Below are 25,858 nucleotides of genomic sequence, written 5' to 3' on the forward strand. Positions count from 1 at the left end.
GAGTGCGGCGTTAAACAACAAACTAAAGCAAACCAAACTAGATCGCCCACTGATATAAAACAGATTATTTGAAGGATATAGCTACGTTATATTAGCCGAATGTCTAGCCAAGGAAACATATAAAATGTTTGTGAAGTTGTACGCTTCGGCCCTTTAGACCGCTGCCTTTTGGTCATGCCAGGTCAAACGTCCCTCCTTTTATTACAGGGGCGGTCGGATAGCCTATTGGTTAAAGCGTTCGCTCTTCACGCCGAAGACCCGGGTTCGAATCACGACATGGGTACAATGTGTAAAGCCCATTTCTGGTGTCCCCCGCCGTGATATTGCTGGAATATTGCTAAAAGCGGCGTAAAACCTAACTCACTCACTCCTTTTATCACACTTAATAAAAGGGACTAAACTGAATTATTGCATGGACGATCCGAAAAGACACTATGGTCAGGGTAGTTATTGTTCAACGCCATTAATTCTGGAGTATAAACGATTGCAGTTTGACCTAACATTAGCTGCTGTTTTGCAAACTTTGGCAATGCTATGACTATGACGAATCTTTTGAAACGCTGCCAACTTTCAACCCCATTGGCTGCGGTCCTCAGTGACTGACAGCTTGAGACGGTCAATCAGGTAACACTAGATGTAATGACGTATGTGTCAATAGCACTTGTGGCACACAGAAGGTTTCGAGGCCGAGGAGGGAGATGTTTAACAAAGTTTATCCGCTGTTTCTGGTATTTGTGCTCTCGGGCGCAACACACAGAGAAATCCCAGACTTCAAGGTACGATAAAAGATTAAACATTCCATCTTTATGTACAATACAAGAATACGTACACTTGCGTTGACGACTAGATATGGATAGATGCAATGCTCATGTAATGAAGGGATTATGTGTAAATACTCGCACTACCTATAGATGTACTTAATCAGTAAAATTCAAGCTAGTTAATCTTCTTGCCTTATCACTGCGTAAGAATGCTTTTCTTCTTAAAATACTTTTTCAATCAATCCTAGATTTGAAAGACTTGACATTCGGTTTGGCGATATTGAAAAAGATATTTTAGGTTTGATTCGATTTCGATGGCCTCTTCGCGTTCTGTTCGGGTTCTGGCGGGTTTAATCGTCATGGACACATTTGACCTGATCCGTTGTTTATCGATAAACATCATATGTTATGGAGTATTTGATGCGCGGAATTTTTAAAATTTCAGGGAACCACATACAGTCAGGTCCCGTTGCATATGATTAAGTCGGATTGACGAGTGTATCGGATAAACGAAATTTAGTTATATCGACGTTCGTTATCGAAATTCGGATAACTACACGATAAATACAAACACTTTGAAATACAAAAAATGAAAAATGAAATATTAATATTGTTATGTTACGTAACGGAATATGTTTTCTAATCATGCAACCTCTAAAGTGTCACACAAAACAACTGTTACGGACAGTATGACTTATTCAAAATACTTTAAAAAGCATAGTCTGGATTGGAAGTCAATGACTTCTGAGTGCCATCATACATCGCTTGTAATTTGATGTACTTGTCCCTTGGATTCCAGATGTTTGCATAACAAAACAACCACACCTCTTGTTAAGACATGCTGACTGTGTACGGAGATGGGGTGATGTGCCTATTTGCTTAGTTTCAGCCATGTCCGTGGCACTCTGACCTAGATCCTGCCTTGGAGTCCTGCAACTTAAACAATGGCACAGTACTGTTGCCTCACAACCGGACACAGCTGCTGGAACCAGGCACTAAGTGTGACGTAGTGTGCCAAACGCCTGATGACCGAGGAACTGCGACATGTGTAGATGGAGAATGGGAGTTGGCATGTCAGAGAGGTAAGATATCGAGGAGCCAAAGGGTGAGATTAGGGGAACATGCAACACGTCAATCGGGTACTAGTATTTCATTATACGGGAGTGAATCAATATGAAGCAAGGTACGTGATATTCACCTGGTTTGTATACGTTGTTAGACTGATAATAGTTTTTAATCCATTGGCTAAAGAAAACTGAATTCAGGTTGAAAACGATTGTCCAAACACACTCAACTGTGAGAAGTCCTTGCATTTTGAGGTGAACGATTTGTCGTGAATTTCGAATTAAACTGAATTTTACGATAACAAGAGATAAAAATGTACAGATGGTGTAAAAAAGCACACGGTTGGGACCCAACCAAAAACATCCACAACTCATAAAAGCACTCGACAAAAGGGCCAAGGTTATCAAAAGAACAGAGGGAGAGGAATTGTACACACTGCAAGAACGCTCAACTTTTTCAATCATGATGGTCGAATGTAGTGTATCGAGATATATATGCCACCCAAGATATTGATGCCATTATCGAGGTGCTGTGAAAGCTTTCAGAAGCTTTTTTATCTGTGTGTTTGATTGCTTTTTGTACCATGAAATTGCTTTTGACTTTTACAATAAATGTACCATGAACTTCAAACAGCCTGTTGATGTTTCATAAAGGTAGAAAATGGTGAGATCATGAGAGCTGTCAACTGCATCAACAGCCTACCAGTTGATTACCTATTGGTTTATTATTTTGCATCCTTTAATTCAATGGAGTTTAAGGTCGTAATATACGACTGACATTAATATATCATCAGTATGAATAACATATTCTTGATTTAAACTACACTGAAACCCTGATATGTAGAAAATTAAGGGAGCTGGAAAACATCTGTATTTTTAGTTAACCAACTACAACCTGCCTGTCATTATTGAATCATCTACCACCCATTCCTTAGGCATTGTTACACGCAAGTAAATTGACATTTGACACAAATAATAACTAAAATAACAGTCGTGAGGTTTGCACTCCTTATTTCATGTCTAAATTTGATAAGTCTACAAGTCTACAAAAAGCAAATTGCATTATGCACACATTGCACTAACGTAGAATAAACAGTGAAATGGGCTTGAAGTTACCTGTCCAGCGATTTCTCGGTTAAATGTTTTATTAGTTCTGCAAATATAATGTATGGTATATCTGACATGTTGTAGGGGTAACAAGCAAGTTTTTGCAGAAAGAAGTGGCACCAAAGGAAAAACGCTTTCTTGGTTTCCTACTTGCTGCTGTGCTAGGAAATATTGCAGGCATGGTATTTTGCCGAAGTCGACCAAGAGGTACGATACTATATGTAACATATTTTAGTTGATGCTGATAAACGCCAAAGTCAGCAATATTCCGGCTATATCACGGCGGCCTGTAAATGGTCGAGCCTGAAGCAAGGCAACCAGTGACCAAAATCATGAGGTGAGGTGAGGTGAAATGGGGTTTTATGACGCTTTCAAGATTATTGCGCTTATATAGCGACGTGCTTGCTCGTGTTGGTGGCTGCTTGTACTAGTCCGGACTATTGCCGATTGTATAGTGTTAGCCCACTGAGATACCATGCAGCGGTTTAACATGAATACCCCGCTCAGACAATATACTGACTCCGAGCCAAGCAGTCCTTGTTTTAATGACGAGCGCCAGGCCGGGTAACAACAAGAACCATCGTTTAACGTCGTTTGGTATGAGGCGGCCGGGGACTTTCCGTTCTCCGGGCAGACGCTCTTCTGCCGCTAGACCACGGAGGCGGTCCACTAAAATCATGAGAACGATCCACTCCACTGGTGTAGTGTAACATCAGTCAGTCAAGTTACCGAGCCTGACCAAACCACCACATTTTTTTCATTCAAACCCTTTCTCTATTTATTCTCTATACATTTGCAGATAACCAAAAGCCTGTTTTTAATTCGATATTGCCCGATCTTCACAAAACGGCTGACCCAATACAGACCAACAAACGCGGTGTCACCTGGAAGGAGCCCACGGCCACGGATGACAGAGATGGAACTGTGGGGTAGGGTCCCTTTCATATAATGCTCATGTTTGCATTTCTATAAGATATATCGTGAAATTAGCAACACATATACTTATGTGGTAATTGTTCTTCTACACGTAACGCGACAAATTACCATATTTTGCATTACGTTTGCCCTAAAATGTATCTTAATTTTCTGGGGTACTCTATATTTGGATGATATGACGCAGACAGTCGCTATCACAGCATAATTTCTTTTTCTTTGGTTGAGAATATTTTCTTATTCCAAACTATAAGCCTGAATATTTTTTAAGGAAGACATTTTTTGAAGCAGACAATTCATTGTATTTCCACAGTCCTAAGCATTTTTTTTTTAAAACTTCGGGGACAATATACTTTATTTAGAGAACGACCCACACACACACACCCTTCCACCACCCCTTTGTATATATCTGTCATATATACGACAAATCAGCTCTCCTTTCGTACCAACAGTGTACATCGATACGGCCCTGGCCCTGGCTACACGTTCGGAGAAGGCGGAACAAGAGTAGTCTATTCCGCTAAGGACAGATCAGGAAATGAAAACCGAATGTCATTCTATGTCTACGTACGGGGTAGGGTTTTGCCTTATATCTGTTTAATGACATGACTTACGTTACATGATAACTAAGATACCACCATTTTGTACCGGACAGTACAGTTTGATATGAAATGACGTGAAGAAGATGTTATCGTACCTAATACTCCGATGCAGCATCCATAAGCATAGAATACTGATTCTTTCATCTGTTACAATTGTATATATTTGCCGTAAAACCGACATGTGAAAATATAAAATGTTTGTGACATAACAGACTTTTGTGCTCAGTGGTTCGATGCAGCCCTGGTCCAAGCAAGGTGTTCCCCAACGGGTACTACGTGTGTCATCCAAGCTCGGACTTCGTTCAGGGTACACGGTGCACCTACAGCTGTTACAGCGGGTATGAGATACACGGACACAGTGTCCGGACATGCGAACCACAAGGGGACAATGGCAGATGGTCGGAACCTGAACCAACTTGTGAAAGTAAAGTTACTGAAGTCTGCTTGCACAAACCCTTAGCCATATCCAAAACATGCTCTCAAAGAGTAGGCTGTTTTTCATAACATACCATTGTTACGTTGACTATACTTCTAAAAGAGAATACAGTTAGCAATGTATACATGTATGCACAATTGTTTCAGGAGTAACATGTCCATCTTTAGAACCTGTGGCAAATGTTGACGTCAAGTGTTCTGATAAGGCGTACTTCAAAAGCACGTGTACTTATGAGTGTCGCCCCGGATATGACGTTAAGCCAGGCATGACCCGTCTTAGAGTGTGCACTGCTCAGAAAACTTGGCGTGGGACAAATCCAGTGTGCATTGGTAATTATTCACGTTATCAATCTTTAAGGCATCCAACATCTAGGGACCCGTGAAGATTCCGGGTTAGAATAGGTCTTCAGCAACCCATGCTTTCCGAAAAGTTGACTATGCTTGTCGTAAAAGGCGACTAACGGGATCGGGTGGTCAGGCTCGCTGACTTGGTTGATGAATGTCATCGATCTCAATTGCGTGGATCGATGCTTATGATATTAATCACAGGATTGTCTGGTCCAGACTCGATTATTTACAGACCGCCGTCATATAGCTGGAATATTGCTGAGTGCGGCGTTAAACAACAAACCAACCAACCAACATCTAGGTGATTGCATGCAATAAAAATGCTCTAGGTCATTTTATCATAACGTGTTAGGTGGGTCATTTCATGATAAGATACATTTACATCACTATCGTCATTATTTTGTTTACCTTTTTGTACATGTTTTGTTTTAGTAATCAAGTTATTATCTTCAACGTTATATAATCACACAAGATTTTTATGTAGCCTCATTGGGAATCTACAAACAATGTTTGGCAATAATATGTTACATGATACATTTTGTAGAATGTTATTCTTATAATTCATAATCAGCTCCTTCGACCTTCCATAACATACGATCTGTTATATAATAAAGTCTACCCGCAGACACAGAACCGCCCAGATTCACAACCTGTCCAAGCTACCAGCTGTTCTTCACGGAGCAAGGGTCAAAAAACGGCTTCGTTGACTGGGCGGAACCAACGGCAAGTGATAACAGTAACAAGGTCACAGTGACACCTGTTAGCAAACTGTCCAACAATGGGTTCGAGGCTGCGGGGGTATACTCAGTTGTGTACACAGCCACAGACGCCCAGGGTAACAAGGGGCAACAGTGTAGCTTCAAGGTCGTCATAAGAGGTAATACTGAGCAAAGTAAGGTTGCTACACGATAATGTGATCTAAGGTACACTAAGAGCAGGGAGTCTATAAACTAGTATATTTTTCTACAGTCTCCCCGCTAAAAACACATTACTCTTTATTTGAGGACAAATGTGTGTACAAAAACCTATTGTACCATCTTTTGTGGTAAACAGTCGTTTGCATTCAGAGGAATAAACCAATGGTAGTTTTCATTTTTAAATTGCTTTCCATTTTTAAGGATCGGTGGTATCCCTAATCACTTTGTATAAAGTCTCGCCTTAATGTTAAATCACGCTCATCAGGTCAAAATACTTACAATATTCTCTGGTAGATTCACGACACGACTTTCGTTTATTACTGGATGGAACGGACAAAAAGCGTTTGGCCCTTTCAAACAATTTCAGAACTGAAGTGTCCGGCCCAATACGCCCATCCCTACATGCGAGTGGACTGTCCCCATGGCCACAGATACGGGGCGCGGTGTAACTTCACCTGTCAGTCAGGGTACAGCCTGCTCGGGGGACCAGATCACACGAGGTGTGAGAAACCAGGGAAAGACGCCAAGTATGTGGCATGGACGAACAGGCAACCAGTCTGCCACTGTGAGTATAAAACAGTGATTGTTTAACTGAACTAAATAGGACTTTTGAACTTATATATTACACCCAGACCACTGTTAGCGACATCAGAAGTACAAATTCATTTCAACAACATATAAATAATTATACAATAAATAAAAAAACATCTTTGTCGAGCAGGCCATCATATTACATATGCAGATTCACTAAGATAACAACATGTGTAATACAATAAGGAGAGGGTTACTTGGTAGCTTTAAGCAATGACATGGTGTGAAATGATTTCTGGGGCTCCTAAAGGTGACAGTGAGATGTTTCTGCAAGTACTTGAGTTGAGTCTTTTCTCGGGTGAACTGCAAGATCCTATATAGAAAACAAATGGAATGGGGGTTAAAATGAATTTATGAACTGAAAACCGTATGTATTGTAATCACTTATAATTAAAAATGTTTCGGTACTATATTTCAAAATTATTAATTTCTAGATATAAATAGCTGTCACTTAGCGATGCTTTGTTGTCATCTTCCGTGACCACTGTACTAATAAAAAAGTTGTTTTGTTTTTGTTTTGTTTTGTTCTTGTTTTGGTGGGTTGTTTTTTTCGGTTTTGTTGTTGTTGTTGTTTTGTGGCTTTTGTTTTTTTTTCGGATAGGTAAAAACTAGTTTAATTGTCTTCTGAATTTTTTCACGTTGCAGTTCATTGGTTATATTTGTCTCTTTCAATTCTACAATTAGGAATCTCTCGAATCCAACATTCAAGTTCACTCCTTAACCTGTCAACTGTCTTTGACAGCTATAAACGTAAATATTCCATGTGTATGAAGTATCCAGAACCTGCCCCCAACTGGCCCCACCCGGTAACGGTGCCCTGGCCTGTGATCTGTGGGAGGGAGGCAAGTACTGTCAGATGCAGTGTATGACGGGTACAGATATCCCACCAACATTCCTGTACAAGAAACTCTTCGTGTGTGGAACGTCGGGTTCATGGGATTTCTCAGGAAGCATACCAGACTGCGCAAGTATTGAACTTGGCTTAACTTTCATTGCTTAACCTTGTTCCAATGTTTCATGGGTTAAACGTTCATGTATGATTCTTCCATTCTTCAAAACTAACACCCATCACTACATACACACCAGTTGTATACGTTATTATTTAGACGATAAGCTCAGTTGGAAGAAAGTTTTGGGAAATTGGTCTCTTCGCGAACCAAATAAGTACCGTGTAGTTGCAAATGAAAACCAAGATACACAGGAGTCTCACCTAACGTCCATGTGTACACGGCATTAAATGATTAACGACTTAACATATATGTTGTTGACGGTATGAAGGTGTATTACGGTATTCTACTCAAAGTATAACAAACAAACTTTATAGAAAGTATAAGTATTAGACACACCAGAACCTATTGTATTTGCAAAAAATAAAAGCGACACAATCATTTCCATATTCATGTCATTTAAAAATAAAGACGATATTTTGAGTTGAATATATTCTTGTGTCGCCATCAGCTATAAATAGTCAGGCATGTCGACATCTAGCTATACATACCCGAAACTCCATACCTGAAGGCCGGTGGGTCCCTCATGTCCCTGGGCTAGGTCTGATGTATTAATGTTATGTATCAAGATGTTACATATTCTTTGTCAGAGGTAAGACATCCCGGATCAGCGACACTGCGCATGGGCATTCATTGGTACTTTGATGGAGAATGTCCAAATCCAGCTACCATGGATGTAATCAAACTGAATTTTGTAACTGCTTTCAAAGCCAGCCTTTTCAAGGAGGCCTGTGACAAGTCCAACTGTCGGGCTGACGACGTCCAGGTTTGATACCTTTTTTAGATAGATAGATAATTTATTCATAGAAAACAGTAAGGCCACAGACCCATGGTATACACTATTTAGGAAGCGGTTGTATACAACATAAACTTTTTTTCAAACAGACATAGCATGATAAATATACATAGACAAATTTCGTATAACATCAATGTTAACTGAAAATATTAGAGAGACAAATTTGTGGATTCTTGGATTTACATAAAACGAAACTGTTTTTGTAAGTATCTACTTCATAGATTATCATATGTATGGCATATAAACAGGATATGCATCTTTAATAAGAGCTAAATTACACTAATTACAAAATCTTAAATGTCTATATATAATTTCATTCTTCCCAATTACTGACCAGTCCAGCCACAAACCCATATTCAGTGAAACCTGTTTAGTCCGGATCCCGTTAATCCGGAAAGTCCACCTTTCGGACGATATCGCTCGGCACGTATACATAAATAATAAGGAACATCACACACTACGCTTGAGTCTTTAATCCGCAAATTTGTTAAACCGGAATATTGATTGGGAACGTTACCGTCCGAAATAACAAGGTTTCGCTGTATGAAAATCTGATGCCCATGTCATGCACCTTTTCCTCAAAGTTGCACCATTTTGTACTATTTTCAATATAATAATAGAAAATGTTTTCCCACCCTCTTGAATAGAATTTTTCAATAAGACTTTTATACATCCAAACCTTCGACATCATACAGGTTACGTGTGGAGCTATTAACGTAAAGCGCAGCGTCAACGAGACTCATCGAAAGGAATATCACATTCATGCCAACATTGTATCACCACTGGATCCGTCACGTTTGAATGAAGCACAGTTTGAAGATGCCAACTCAAACATGCAGATCCTGCTGCAGGCGATAAGAACTGACGTAAACAGTAACTCCTCGGCATTAATTCCCGCCTCGATCAAACCTGTTAACACAGTAGGAGTGACCAGTGACCATTTGAGTCTTGATTGTCCTCTTGGTACATTCCCCTCATACAGAACATATGGATGTGGTGAGTATGCTATGCCACAAAGTTGCTTTATGGCAAGTGAACACTTTTAAAAGTAACAACAACAATAATATTAATAAACCAATTTTCAATGCGCAAGACGCCATTCACCTATATGATTTTCCCGGGTTTTGTTTTTATATAAGTTGACTTAAATTTCATGCTGAGGCATATACCAAACACAAGGTATAAAAACTTAAATTGTTCGGCTTTACCTTTCACAGTAACCGGCAAATATCCCGTTTTCTAACCAAAAAATGCAGCCTCTTCCAGAGTTCATGTCCGTTCCTGAATATGATTAAAAAAGCAACATTTGTGTTGACTTTTAAACGCCAATGTGACCTTCAATCCTACATGAAATTAATAAAATGCTGTTTAACTTTTGCTATAACCCTGCCAATTTTGAAATATTTCTATTGAAGATTTTTTATGGCATGTTTCATAACCGCTTCTCGTTTTCAGTGTATATATGAATATCCTACTGTCTGCAGTGGGCTGTGTCCGAGGCAGTTACTTCAACGCCGATACAGCCGAATGTACACAATGTCCAGTTGGTCAGTATGCAGACAGTGCTGGACAGACAAGATGCAGTCCTTGTCCCACCCACACGACCACAGTGGCAACAGGAGCAACGTCTACAACGCACTGTGAAGGTAATAGTAGGGTGGAGTGTCTTTGGCCACGCAGGATTGAGAAATTCTGACTCTCTGACAGAGTAGCAAACTATCAATTAACTTTTACGTGTCATTTCCCGCACTTGATTTGCTTTTGAACAACCTTTGTGGTTATAACTCATTGATCATATTGAACTTGAAATTGAACTATATTTACATCTATTTTAGATTTTACGCCCAATGATATGTTTCGGTGGATAATCAAGACTTGTTATTGTCTGGAGTTGACGTTCTTGTTGTGTGTTGCTTTACGTCGTCCCCAGCAATATTCCAGCTGTAAGACGGCGGTCTGTAAATAATCTAGTCAGGACCACACAATCCAGTGACTGATGTCATGAGCATCTATCTATGCAATTGGGATACGATGACATACATCAACAAAGTTAGCGAGCCTGACCACCCGAACCCCTTAGTCGCCTCTTACGACAAGCATAGTCGCCTTTTACGGCAAGCATGGGTTGCTGAAGACCTATTCTAACCCGGATCTTCACGGGTCTGACATTATGTATTTACTTCAATTGCTGTATTTACTTCACTTGCGAAGCTTTCTCGGGCATATGATTTGTGGGTATTCCGAAGCAAAATTAAAAATACTATTCATGAAAAAAGTCAATTCTTAAAATGTCATCTGTACAATGACATTGATTCAGCAGGTGCTCACAATTCGCTTCCATGTTGCCAGCTATGTGTAAGCCGGGCATGTTCTCTGCGAGCGGAGTGGAGCCCTGCAGTCTGTGTGACATCGGCCAGTATCAGGAGAGATGGGGAAGCAGGTCATGTCTGGAGTGTCCCGGTGGAAGGACTACCTTGAACCAAGAAGCAGAGTCAGTTGACAAATGCCAGGGTAAAATATTAATTTGGTCTTTATGGTAAAATAGCTTGCTACTCATACATTTTAACGGACACCTATCCGCCACTGCTTTTCAGTCTGGTTAAACATTATTAAACCTCAAAATTGAAAATTGAAAAATAGTCGTAATTAGAAGTTCCATAAAGGAATGCGGTAACCCCATCATTGACATCCATGAGAGACACGTTTCATCAGAAACTTGGTATTTTTCATAAACTTTGGTAACTACAAATTACATTTTCTTCCCGCACATCCCTTCCAAACATGCCGGAAGGTGTCCGGCAAAATGCGTTCGTACCAATAGCTTCATCCTCAACTTATTTCTATGTTGAAATGCGTTTATTATTATTTTAGGATGGCTTTTACGTAATCCCAGATACTTGTGCACTCTGTATAGGTAGGCATCTGTTCTAATTGATCTATTCTGAAAAGGTTAAAGATACCTATATTCTGTTGTAGAATTTGATGTTGAGTTTATAGAGAGCGAAAACTCTACTGCGGAAGTTGAGATATCTGTTAGAGAGAAGATGGATGTAGACAATATCACTTTAACCCTATGGCTGAAGGCAGCCAAAGGTGAAGGTCATGTCCTTACGGTCACATCGGAGGGGAAAGACTTGATGTCAATTCGGTTGGAAGACTATCAGCTTAAGACTTCTTCACAAGGGTACATCATCAATTGCTTTTTCAGTGCCCTAAAGCCACTTGTAAATTTACTATTTTCTTATTTTCTATTATTAACGTCGAAATCAAAAGTTATTGTTTGTTCGAAATTGTACGTTGCAAATTCCAGAAAAAGAGTAAACTATTTACAGTTTTATACTTGCATATAGAAGTGGCATCATCGAGTCAGCGGTCCTCCTAAACGATACAAGATGGCACCAGCACACCGTCGTGGTCACACTTGGCGCAGTTGAAGCCCACACAGACGGTGTTCGTGGAAGGACGTCAGGGTATATACATACAGAGCTCATGACCATCAACGAGTCACTGGTTTTCACCGCTGGTGGTATGGACAACTATCATTTATTATATGGCGTTACTTCGCCAAATCTGTAACAATTACATCATTACAATTATACGTAGATTATTTGCCGAGTGTATTCTATCGTAAATATCATATACTTGATTGAAACTTATGTAGTGTGTGCCTATGACGACATAATACTTATACTTTTACTTTACTTTACATACTTTACATGATATAACGTAATGTGAAAGAAATCTTTCATTGTTGTTTATATAATGTATGGAATCTAAGAAGTGTTATTGTCGCCTTATTGCCCTTCAAAAATAATTACTATGAACAAACTTCATAATAATGTTTTTTGTGATGTCTTTATTATTAATACATCAACCTTTACATAAACGACAACACTTTAAGTACTTGTCCAGCTGTTTTCAATTTTGCTACTATTTGCTCTTTTCTGTATGGACAACAACGCGACAATGTCACTTCCAAGATTGTATACTAAAGTGAGATTTGTTGTCATATAAACGTACAGGTATATAAATAATCGTGGGTAACTGTACACATCGAATACCCAAAAACCAAACATGGCACAACATGACATATGTGTATTAAGAAACGTTAATAGGTCGAGTTAAGTAGAATTGGGTGCACAAGTTTAACACAAAAATCATTCCTGTGTAACAGGGGAAGGGTTCGTCGGGAGCATCTCACAGATGAACCTTTGGTCCGGAAGCAATGTCGACAACCCTCATAAGTGTTTCAGCCGTGACGGTGGAGACATTCTTTCATGGCGAATATTTGGTCAAGCTGATTTAAAGGACAGCTTCCTGCAGATACCCAGCGAGTGTGATGGTACGACTTATGCACAACAGAAGTCATTAAACTAAAATCTATTAAACGGAAATTAGGCTTACTACAGATGAAGTTGCTAGATGAAATATGGTAAAGGAATATGATTCCTACTATATGCAGTGGTGAAGCTTATGATGTTATGTCATTTTGATAGAAGATGGTGTGAATATAAAGGGTTCAAAATACGGGAGCGACCATTACGGTGTGTTTAGTATTTCTTGAACAACGTCATGGTTTTCTCTTCAGACAGTGACGAATGCACCTCTGGTCCATGTGTCCATGGCGATTGCACGGATCAGCTAGGCGGCTACAGGTGCACGTGTAGTGAGGGCTACACCGGGGTGAACTGCGACGTCAACATGGACGACTGTGGCGGTAACGTGTGTGCAAACAACGCTACGTGCGTGGACGGCGTCGCGAGCTACACCTGTCTTTGTACGCCGGAATACACGGGACAATACTGTGACGATGTTCTAGGTCAGTAGTTTGAATTTCATGAGAAATGGTCCCTTACACTATGTGCTCACTTTCCTTTTAAAGTAAATAAATAAAAATATTTCAACAGCCTTTTGATAAAGCTACAGAGTAAGTGGGTCTATATTAATTTAGGCCGCATCGACAAGATTCCAATTACCCAAGATTTACACACCCCTTTCAGTTACAAGTATGTCGATGCATACATTGGTTGTAGGTTATTGACCATTTCCCCAAGATGGGTACAATATTGAAAGTGCCTTTCAATATTTGGCCATGTGCAAAAGAATGTCTACTACAAAATGCAAAATTGTGGCCTTTATGCCTTCATATTTATCGATATATAAGTGTCGCTTAAAGCCATCCTATATAAAGATTTTTTTCTACTGACGTGCACGGACAACCGCATTATTTTGTTTTATTCTGCAGTGCTCAGCGGGTGACCTTGACACCTGTATAGGGACAAATTTTGTTCTACAATTCTCAGCGGGTGACCTAGACACGTGTATAGGGACATGTTTTGTTCTGCAGTACACCTCGGGTGACGTGCACACCTCTACAGGGATATGTTTTGTTCTGCAGTACACGACCGGTGTCTTGCACATCTGTATGGGGACATGTTTTGTTTTGCAGTACACCTCGGGTGACGTGCACACCTGTATAGGGACATGTTTGTTCTGCAGTACACGACCGGTGCCTTGCACATCTGTATGGGGACATGTTTTGTTCTTCAGTACACCTCGGGTGACGTGCACACCTGTATAGGGACATGTTTGTTCTGCAGTACACGACCGGTGCCTTGCACACCTGTATGGGGACATGTTTTTGTTCTACAGTACACCTCGGGTGACGTGCACACCTGTATAGGGACATGTTTGTTCTGCAGTACAACTCGGGTGACGTGCACGCCTCTATAGGGACATATTTTGTTCTGCAGTACACCTCGGGTGACGTGCACGCCTCTATAGGGACATGTTTTGTTCTGCAGTTCACGGCGGTTGACATGGACACCTGTATAGGGACATGTTTAGTTCTACAGTACACCTCGGGTGACGTGCACACCTGTATAGGGACATGTTTTGTTCTGCAGTACACCTCGGGTGACGTGCACGCCTCTATAGGGACCTGTTTTGTTCTGCAGTACAACTCGGGTCACTCGCACGCCTCTATAGGGACCTGTTTTGTTCTGCAGCACACCTCGGGTGACGTGCACACCTCTATAGGGACATGTTTTGTTCTGCAGTTCACCTCGGGTGACGTGCACGCCTCTATAGGGACATGTTTTGTTCTGAAGTACACCTCGGGTGACGTGCACGACTCTATAGGGACATGTTTTGTTCTGCAGTTCACGGCGGTTGACCTGGACACCTGTATAGATACATGTTTTGTTCTGCAGTTCACCTCGGGTGACGTGCACGCCTCTATAGGGACATGTTTTGTTCTGAAGTACACCTCGGGTGACGTGCACGTCTCTATAGGGACATGTTTTGTTCTGAAGTACACCTCGGGTGACGTGCACACCTGTATAGGGACATGTTTGTTCTGCAGTACACGACCGGTGCCTTGCACATCTGTATAGGGACATGTTTTGTTCTGCAGGACACCTCGGGTGACGTGCACACCTGTATAGGGACATGTTTGTTCTGCAGTACACGACCGGTGCCTTGCACACCTGTATGGGGACATGTTTTTGTTCTACAGTACACCTCGGGTGACGTGCACACCTGTATAGGGACATGTTTGTTCTGCAGTACAACTCGGGTGACGTGCACGCCTCTATAGGGACATATTTTGTTCTACAGTACACCTCGGGTGACGTGCACACCTCTATAGGGACATGTTTTGTTCTGCAGTTCACGGCGGTTGACATGGACACCTGTATAGGGACATGTTTTGTTCTACAGTACACCTCGGGTGACGTGCACACCTGTATAGGGACATGTTTTGTTCTGCAGTACACCTCGGGTGACGTGCACGCCTCTAAAAGGAACCTGTTTTCTTCTGCAGTACAACTCGGGTGACGTGCACATCTCTATAGGGACCTGTTTTGTTCTGCAGCACACCTCGGGTGACGTGCACACCTCTATAGGGACATGTTTGGTTCTGCAGTTCACCTCGGGTGACGTGCACGCCTCTATAGGGACATGTTTTGTTCTGAAGTACACCTCGGGTGACGTGCACGCCTCTATAGGGACATGTTTTGTTCTGAAGTACACCTCGGGTGACGTGCACACCTGTATAGGGACATGTTTGTTCTGCAGTACACGACCGGTGCCTTGCACATCTGTATGGGGACATGTTTTGTTCTGCAGTACACCTCGGGTGACGTGCACACCTCTATAGGGACATGTTTTGTTCTGCAGTACACCTCGGGTGACGTGCACACCTCTATAGGGACATGTTTTGTTCTGCAGCACACCTCGGGTGACGTGCACACCTCTATAGGGACATGTTTTGTTCTGCAGTTCACCTCGGGTGACGTGCACGCCTCTATAGGGACATGTTTTGTTCTGCAGTACACCTCGGGTGACGTGCACGACTCTATAGGTACATGTTTTGTTCTGCAGTTCACGGCGGTTGACCTGGACACCTGTATAGGGACATGTTTTGTTCTGCAATGCTCAGCTGGTGACCTGGGCACCTGTATAGGGACATGTTTTGTTCTGCAGCACACCTCGGGTGACGTGCACACCTGTATAGGGACATGTTTTTTTTATGAAGTACACCTCGGGTGACGTGCACACATCTATAGGGTCATGTTCTGTTTTGCAGTACACCTCGGGTGACGTGCACACCTCTATAGGGACATGTTTTGTTCTGCAGTACACCTCGGGTGACGTGCACACCTGTATAGGGACATGTTTTGTTCTGCAGTACACCTCGGGTGACGTGCACACCTGTATAGGGACATGTTTTGTTCTGCAGTACACCTCGGGTGACGTGCACACCTCTATAGGGACATGTTTTGTTCTGCAGTACACCTCGGGTGACGTGCACACCTGTATAGGGACATGTTTTGTTCTGCAGTACACCTCGGGTGTCTTGCACATCTGTTTGGGGACATGTTTTGTTCTGCAGTACACCTCGGGTGACGTGCACACCTGTATTGGGACATGTTTTTTTATGAAGTACACCTCGTTGACGTGCACACCTCTATAGGGTCATGTTTTGTTCTGCAGTACACCTCGGGTGACGTGCACACCTGTATAGGGACATGTTTGGTTCTGCAGTACACCTCGGGTGACGTGCACACCTCGATAGGGACATGTTTTGTTCTGCAGTACACCTCGGTTGACGGGCACACCTGTATAGGGACATGTTTTGTTCTACAGTACACCTCGGGTGACATGCACACCTCAATAGGGACATGTTTTGTTCTGCAGTACACCTCGGGTGACGTGCACACCTGTATAGGGACATGTTTTGTTCTGCAGTACACCTCGGGTGACGTGCACACCTCTATAGGGACATGTTTTGTTCTGCAGTACACCTCGGGTGACGTGCACGCCTCTATAGGGACATGTTTTGTTCTGCAGTACACCTCGGGTGACGTGCACGACTCTATAGGGACATGTTTTGTTCTGCAGTTCACGGCGGTTGACCTGGACACCTGTATAGGGACATGTTTTGTTCTGCAATGCTCAGCTGGTGACCTGGACACCTGTATAGGGACATGTTTTGTTCTGCAGTACACCTCGGGTGACGTGCACACCTGTATAGGGACATGTTTTTTTTATGAAGTACACCTCGGGTGACGTGCACACATCTATAGGGTCATGTTCTGTTCTGCAGTACACCTCGGGTGACGTGCACACCTGTATAGGGACATGTTTTGTTCTGCAGTACACCTCGGATGACGTGCACACCTGTATAGGGACATGTTTTGTTCTGCAGTACACCTCGGGTGACGTGCACACCTCAATAGGGACATGTTTTGTTCTGCAGTACACCTCGGGTGACGTGCACGGCTCTATAGGGACATGTTTTGTTCTGCAGTACACCTCGGGTGACGTGCACACCTGTATAGGGACATGTTTTGTTCTGCAGTACACCTCGGGTGTCTTGCACGCCTCTATAGGGACATGTTTTGTTCTGCAGTACACGACCGGTGTCTTGCACATCTGTTTGGGGACATGTTTTGTTCTGCAGTACACCTCGGGTGACGTGCACACCTGTATTGGGACATGTTTTTTTATGAAGTACACCTCGTTGACGTGCACACCTCTATAGGGTCATGTTCTGTTCTGCAGTACACCTCGGGTGACATGCACACCTGTATAGGGACATGTTTGGTTCTGCAGTACACCTCGGATGACGTGCACACCTCGATAGGGACATGTTTTGTTCTGCAGTACACCTCGGTTGACGGGCAAATCTGTAAAGGGACATGTTTTGTTCTACAGTACACCTCGGGTGACATGCAAACCTCAATAGGGACATGTTTTGTTCTGCAGTACACCTCGGGTGACGTGCACACCTGTATAGGGACATGTTTTGTTCTGCAGTACACCTCGGGTGACGTGCACACCTCTATAGGGACATGTTTTGTTCTGCAGTACACCTCGGGTGACGTGCTCACCTGTATAGGGACATGTTTTGTTCTGCAGTACACCTCGGGTGACGTGCACACCTCTATAGGGACATGTTTTGTTCTGCAGTACACCTCGGGTGACGTGCACACCTCTATAGGGACATGTTTTGTTCTGCAGTACACCTCGGGTGACGGGCACACCTCTATAGGGACATGTTTTGTTCTGCAGTACACGGCGGATGGGGAAGCTGGGGAAACTGGAGCAGATGCAGCGAGGAATGTGATGGAGGGAAACAAAATCGTTCTCGACGCTGTGACAACCCGGTACCACAACATGGAGGCAGCGAATGTGAGGGGGACAGTTTTAACGCAAGGGACTGTAACACACAGACGTGTCCAGGTATAGTGCGGGCGACTGGTGACATATGGGATTCATTGTTTCTGTGTTCCTCAGTCAAAGGTGACAGTAACGCTCCTATGATAAAAATACTACTTCTGTTGATCGAGTGCTTACAATGGGTACTACATGTTTGAGTTCACGCATTAATAACTGACCCGACTTTATCAAATAATAGTATTGGTTCGTTTGTAACTCGCATTTTCCATTTTGGAAATTATGCCCAAAGCGCACAATGTGCTCTGTGGTCAGACGATGTTTTTGCACCGGGTACAAACTTTAGACTATGAAAGATTTGGATGGTAATATTTTTTGTTTGTACTGAATACTCTTTTGAAGCTTTATTCAGAAATACATGTAGTATAATCATCGGTTTAGTGTTATATTTTTACGCTTCTATGATCAATTCTGGCGACTTTGTTATTGTTGCAGCATGTTCTGAAGTTACCCCACCCATGAATGGCACTTTCGACTGCGACATGAACGGGAAGATGATGTTCTGCAACGTGAGCTGCGAAGAAGGCTACGACTTCGACATCCCCCCTCTGGACGTGTACGAGTGTGGTGATGAGACGGGATACGTGTGGAACTTCATCACTGAAGACAACCCCTATCACAGACTGCCAAAGTGCATGGGTAAGATTCAAATATAATAAACATGTATTTAATAACATACACAGGATTAATCACCACTATCATATTCATTTTATCATCCTAATTATATTATTGATTAATACAAGTTTAACTCTGCGGTGGTTCCATCAGCGGATAACTGATGTTTATTCTTCTTGATTGACATGTTTATATGTGAAACGGAATGCTTTAGTATACATTCTATCAGTGTATTACATGACTAAAAGAGGCACGGGTGGCCCAGTCGTCTAAGGCGCCGCGATTCGCTGTGCAGAGTTGCGTCCCTTGGGAACGCCAGAAACCTATGATTGCGGGTTCGAATCCCGGTTCGCCCCAATTATGTTTCTAGGTTTGTCAGCAACATACCCGTGCCCGTGGGTTTCACCGAAGTGGTAAACGTCTGAGACCTGCATCACTTCGGGCTTTCCTCCCACATTAAGCTGACACGCCGTGATATAACTGGAATACTGTTAATAGCGGCGTTAAACCCAACTCACTCACTCACACACATGACTAAAAGGCGTGACATCTGCTGTAGCACACTGTTAGGACCAACTGTTATTACTGTGTCATGATTCCTCATCCAGCACATGGCTTTTCATTTAATCGTCATAAACGAATCAGCAAATGTAAGTGACCTGTTAAGACGGAATGAATATGAATGTTAAATTACTCGTACAATTTTGAGGTACGGGTTTTGTGAGCTGATGGTCTTAAATTACCCATCATAATTGGATATTTTGTTTATCAAACGCAACAACTACTAAATGCGAATGAGTAAAATACTAGTGGCTCTGTTGAACTATCGAGGATTAAGCCAGGATCAATCGACCCGAAAGTCTCTTTCTTAAGAAGTTTAAATCATCTCATGTAGGCGTTATGTGCACTCCACAGTGACGTTAACTGAACCGTATACAAATCGACCTGTGGGGATCCCTGGTAAAATATAGGTCCCTAGCAACATATACTGGTCCCTAGCAACATATACTGGTCCAACCTTGATTATTTACAAGCTGTCGTAAAGGTGGCATAAATCTCGTTAAAATCAGGTTGTTTACTCCGATATGACTGCCACCTCTTCATGCGGATGAATGGTCCATCACTGGATTGTGCACATTTTCTGAGTGGCGACTGCCACCGGAAGCACAGGACATGCAAACCGGTTTCGAGAACACCTGGTGTCATCACTCATTTTCAGTGATCCACTAATATAATTTTCAACGCTATTTTGCCTTTTACGCCCAATTTTATTTGTTTCGTTGGATAAACGACACTGGTAATTCTGGCTTTGTTGTATACTTTAATGAATTTGGCTGGAATATTGTTGAGAGCGACGTCAAACAAAAACAGACAAGGCATCGTATGTTTGTAACGGCTGAGATTTCCACACAATCATGATATACCTTTATCACATATATGGGATTTCCCCATGGAAAAATGATTCCTTTATCTACATTGTAGAAATCCATCCAGCAGAAGCCTTGACGGTTAATTATAAAGCCGAGTATATGGATCTGATATGTGACCACACCAATATGGATGATGCAAAGAGAAAGGTTGAAGGGGCGGTTCGTGCTGAGACAACCTCAGTCCCTTGTATTATAGACAAACGGTGTCAGGTGAAAAACATTACCATCGACAGTTGTGACGCGTCACGGCGGGAAAAACGTTCGGCAGATCCAACTGGGTTCACGGTGACGTTTGGAAACAGTCCTGTTTCTGGTATGTACAGGTATGGTTTCGGCCCGTTAAGATCCGGGTTAGAACAGGTCTTCAGCAACCCATGCTTGCCGTAAAAGGCGACTATGCTTGTCGTAAGAGGCGACCAATGGGATCGGGTGGTCAGGCTCGCTGACTTGGTTGATGCATGTCATCGATCCCAATTGCGTGGATCGATGCTCATGTTGTCAATCACTGGATTTTCTGGTCAAGACTCGATTACTTACAGACCGGCGTTATATAGCTGAAATATTGCTGAGTGAGGTGTTAAACAACAAACAAACAAACAAAAAGTTATTGTTCATATATTCAGTGTGTATTATTGAGAATGTTAAACCGGAGTACACAACATAGGTTAACGTCACCTTCTCTTCCTTTCGAACATCAATGAAAACAACCATTACTCTGAATACTCATGGGACACGATTTGCGTTAAACACAATTCACTCTTTCACTCACACACCCATAACATTCTTATAACGTGTTTCTGTTTAGTATAAAGAGACAATGGAACTATTTATAAAAAACTGCTGATGACAGCTCAGCTGGATGATAAAATACAAATATTGTCCGTTTTTTTCATAGTTGGCCTCATAGTCAGCTTGAAAGATGTGGAAAGTGCAGTGATACACATGAACACATCAGGTCAAAGCGGAGTCTTCACTGTCAAGATCGGAGGCAGGAACTTCTACTTGAACCAACATTCTACCACCATCACAGGGGACGTCACGTGTCCCGATACTCTGACAAGGGTCGATGCCTATTGTGGTGGGTCTATTTTTACGACGTATCCATCAGTCATCGAAACTGTAAACATGTTCGTTGATGAGCATTAATAGAATACTTCACAAACACCGTTTTTGCACCTGCGCTGCCACCTCGTGTCAATACCCAGGTTATATTCTGAGTTCCAATCCCGGTTGAGTCTGATTATGTTTCTAGGTTTGTCAGCACCAACCCGTAACTTCAGGCTTTCCTCCCATATCAAGCTGACACGCCGTGATATAACTGGAATAATGTCACAGTGGCGTTGAACCCAGCTCACTTGTCGCTATGCTGTAGGCTACGGTAGTTCCTTACTCAGAATGTTTGTTTTTTTAAATAGTGGCTGTGTCGATAAATGTATCAAACAAAAGGATGTATACCTAATAAAGAAATGGTGATAGTTAGGCTGCACAAATGGTTCTCAAAAGTGAGAAGGGGGGTTCTTTATTTTTTATTGTAAACAAAAGAATACCAATAAAACCAATTGGGAACACACTGAACTCGGTTCTTCATTACAATACCAGTGTAACTTGTATGGATGACAGAGTCTACTTAATCATAGGAAGCGGTTATTTTGAAAAATACGTGCGGAGGCCAAAAAAAACATGGCTATATTTTAGCCCAAAGAATTGCATATTTATGGACAATCAAAAATTAACAGTTCATCTCGACTGAAACAAATCTCGTTATTACCACCACCTTGCATCCAAACCTAAACGTTGATGTATATTTGTACATGTATGTGTATCTTGTCACGTGTTTGACGTGACGTATGTGTTGACAGTGCCGTGTGGACCCGGCACATACCTGCTGAACGGCCTCTGTGAGACATGTGACAAGGGAAGATACCAGGATGAAACTGGGCAGACATTTTGTAAGGCCTGTACTTCCGGGAAGACAACTCTTGGGCGAGGTGCTGTTGACGTGAACGAATGCAACGGTACATGTTCTGTTCTATAATATAAAAAAATGCTCAATTATATCCATCCGTGACGTGACAAACATATTTTTATAAGCGTGAAGCTTGGTGTAAGATATTTTTTTTTCTCGAAAATATCAGGATATGAGGCCAATATTGTTTTCAAGACTGATAAACAAGCTTTGTCAAATGTTTACTACAACTGTATTTTTATTTACTGATTAAAACTCATATACTTCAACAACAAAAATTGCTCCAGTGTCTACTTATCTGACGCACTAAAACCCAAGGTTAAATTAAATTAAATCTAATTAAATTATCTAATTAAATTTTGTGGGTCGGTGTGATCTATCAGAATTCACATAAGAACATTTTTGCAATCATTTTCTCATCATTAGTTTGTCTATTTAGCTCTCCATCTTGTGTACGGAAAATGGGGCGGTCGGGTAGCCTAGTGGTTAAAGCGTTTGCTCGTCAGGCCGAAGACCCGGGTTCGATTCCCGACTAGGGTACAATGTGTGAAGCCCATTTCTGGTGTACCCCGCCGTGATATTGCTGGAATATTGCTAAAAGCGGCGTTAAACCATACTCACTCACTGTGTCAGAAATAATAATATTTGCTAAACTAAAGTATCATAAACGTAATGATGTGTATTTCCTTACATTATTATTATATATCCTATCAATTGTAATGATCGTGACTAATTCATTGTATTTTTCAGTTGATGTAAAAGGCTCAGGTATGTATCAATAACTACTGTGACACATATTTGTAGACTTATGATCATACAGTGAAACACATATTCGTTGATTATGTTCTTCGTCATATGAAAAATGAGGAGGTTAAAAAGAAAGTTTAAGTATGACTGTAGGGATTAAAATATATTTTTCACGGGTTTACCATCAGATATATAGATTGATAGCGAGAGAACATTTTTAGTGTTTATTTGTATTGTTTTCCTATCTAACAAAGTTGAGAAACGTGGGTTGAATGAAAACATTTATTTTTAAGATATGATTGATTCAATGACATTTATGTACATAAATTATGTAAAAGTATTTATAATGAGTATGTTTTTTCGCCATAATATGAATAGGTTAAAAAAGTTTAAGGGTGACTATAGGTAATAAAATTTATTTTTTTCTAATTCAATATTAGATTGGAACCTTCCTGTAGCTGCCATTGCCGGTTCCGTGTCTGCATGCTGTGTTCTCACTGCCATCGTCATTGTCGTACTATATAAGAAATGGTGAGACAATATGCTGTATTAATGTGATTTCTGTTACAAGGCTCGATTCAGAATAACGGTGTCATATCGACGTTCACCCACTCAGTATAATGAAGCCCGAAATGAGTATGACGTTGTGTTAAGTGGTCCATTAGCCGAAAGGTCGCACATGGCTTCGTGTCAAAAACACAGGTTACATATCAGATGAATGGGTGGCAGCTTCACTCCTGAGAGTTACAAGTGCTTCGGTCCTGACCGGCATTTCAACATAGGTTGTACAACCTCTTGTGTCTCCTCAGGGAAGAGGTTTTGTTCACCAAGTAGTAAATGGGTACCCGGTAGATTAGATGTAAATGTGAATGCAGAACGATATAGAACGACACAGGCCGCTTGGGTTGTAGATACTCTCCTGGGAGTAGAGAACTGCACGATACATGTACACTGATCAGTTAATCGAGGTAATAACTGTAGGCGGTACCACCGTGCCTTCAAGCTTTCAAAACGTTTTAGGTAGACATGTGGATGAAATTTACAAATTTGACGCATCAGTGACAAGAATGACGTCCGATGCAAGTACCTATTTTGACTTGTACCATACGTTCCCGTGTTTTTTCAGGTGAACAATGGGCTTGCTTTTGCATGTGTTTGTGACGTTGGGACAGGATACGCTCACCCTTTTGCGAACACATATGCTATGAATCACTATTAATTTGACAGTGATTCATAAACATATGCTCATGATATAGTTCGAATCATAAGTCGACACTGCAACTAGCAGAGTTTTCTTATGAAAATGGAAAGGGTTTTGTCCCTTTTATGTTTGATGGTTGTAGTAGTAGTAGTAGTAGTAGTAGTAGTAGTAGTAGTAGTAGTAGTGTATGCAAGGTGTGAAGACATATCAACCCGATTAAGTGGCGCACACACCCTTTGTATTCCAGGCGGAAGCGTTACCGAAAGGTGAAGGTGCTGCAGATGGAGATGGAGACAATACAACGACAACAACCGTATATTCTGCCCAGAAACACACACTTCCGACCCAAAACCGCACTGTCCCTTCACGATGGAGAGATGTAAAGAGGGGCCTATGTTTGATTGATTGTCTGTTTGTTTGTTGTTTGACGCCGCACCCATCAATATCCCAGCTATATGACGGCGGTCTGTAAATAATCGAGTCTGGACCAGACAATCCAGTGATTGACATCATGAACATCGATCCACGCAATTATGATACGATGACATGCATCAACCATGTCTGCGGGCCTGACAACCTCGCCTCTTACGACAAGCATAGTCGCCTTTTACGGCAAGCATGAGTTGCTGAAGACTTATTATACCCCGGATCTTCACGGGTTCCTATGTTTGAAGAAAAGCATGAAGATGCATTGGTCCTAGTCCGTGTCCAATGGTTAAGGGGTTCGCTCGACACGGGTTTAATTTCCCGCAGGGTACATTGTCATTCGTCACCACTCGCCCCTTTCCGTAACCTGCAAGACGGCTTGTCCCGGAATAACACGAGTTGGTCACGAATGGGTACATTGTGTGAAGCCCATTTCCGGTGTGCCCCGTCGTGATTTTGCTGGAATATTGCTAAAAGCGGCGTAAATTCATTTACTGTTCTTGATAACGTAACGTACATCAACTGTCTGGGTTTCCGAGACTCATGTTTACCACCAGATATATAGATTGACTGCGAGGGAACATTTGTAGTGTTTATTTGTAATGTTTTCCTGTCTAACATGGACAACGTGCGTTAAATGAAAACATATATATTTATGATATGATTTATTCTATCACAACAGTTATGTCCATAAATGATGTATAATGAGTAATAACAATTTCGCCAAAACAAGTATGAATATGTTATAAAGAAAGTTTATTGGTGACTATAGGTATTAAATTTTAGTTTTTCAAAGTCAATATCATTATTATGGATTGCACTGCACATGTTCTGCCGTACACCATCGACAGTGTTTAATCTAGCATCAGTACGTGAGTTAAATGATGTATAATGAGTTTTAAAGTAGATTTACGCCACTGAGCTTGGCATGTACAAGCAGAGGTATTGCGTTATATTTACCCATTGGTATTTGTTTGTTTGTTTGTTTGTGTGTTTGTTGTTTAACGCCGCATTAAGCAATATTCCAGCAAAAATGACGGCGGTCTGTAAATAATCCAGTCTGGACCAGACAATCCAGTGATCAACATTATTGGTACCCGATCCCGTTGGTCGCCTCTAACGACAAGCACGGTCGCAGATCAACAGTGTGAGTGAATTACGCCGCCTTTAG

General features: G+C 41.8%; 1 protein-coding gene across 1 annotated transcript; it reads left to right on the plus strand.

The window, feature by feature from the left end:
* Positions 1–666: 666 nt before the first annotated feature.
* LOC124111938 lies at positions 667–24,763 on the plus strand. Its single transcript, XM_046471854.2, has 26 exons — positions 667–776; positions 1,645–1,843; positions 3,017–3,139; positions 3,732–3,861; positions 4,318–4,439; positions 4,694–4,891; positions 5,050–5,232; positions 5,876–6,127; positions 6,535–6,732; positions 7,532–7,726; positions 8,356–8,531; positions 9,257–9,557; positions 10,046–10,207; positions 10,911–11,072; positions 11,538–11,745; positions 11,912–12,087; positions 12,736–12,903; positions 13,150–13,380; positions 18,138–18,308; positions 18,738–18,941; positions 20,400–20,660; positions 21,243–21,425; positions 22,207–22,362; positions 23,064–23,081; positions 23,501–23,591; positions 24,509–24,763. Exons 1-26 carry the CDS (start codon positions 699–701, stop codon positions 24,642–24,644), a joined length of 4,482 nt encoding a protein of 1,493 aa, XP_046327810.2. The 5' UTR covers positions 667–698; the 3' UTR covers positions 24,645–24,763.
* Positions 24,764–25,858: the final 1,095 nt, after the last annotated feature.

The sequence above is a fragment of the Haliotis rufescens genome, unplaced genomic scaffold (genome assembly GCF_023055435.1).
Source record: "Haliotis rufescens isolate VD_foot unplaced genomic scaffold, xgHalRufe1.0.p SCAF_3, whole genome shotgun sequence".
NCBI classification, from domain to species: Eukaryota; Metazoa; Mollusca; class Gastropoda; order Lepetellida; family Haliotidae; genus Haliotis; species Haliotis rufescens.

What these genes read in the sequence shown, in the direction of transcription:
- LOC124111938 (XM_046471854.2), top strand. Translation starts at nt 699, where the DNA reads ATGTTTAACAAAGTTTATCCGCTGTTTCTGGTATTTGTGCTCTCGGGC. An exon ending in CTTCAAGGTCGTCATAAGAG is followed by an intron (nt 6,128 to 6,534) that starts GTAATACTGAGC and finishes AAACAATTTCAG; the next exon opens with AACTGAAGTGTCCGGCCCAA. An exon ending in TGGAAACAGTCCTGTTTCTG is followed by an intron (nt 20,661 to 21,242) that starts GTATGTACAGGT and finishes TTTTTTTCATAG; the next exon opens with TTGGCCTCATAGTCAGCTTG.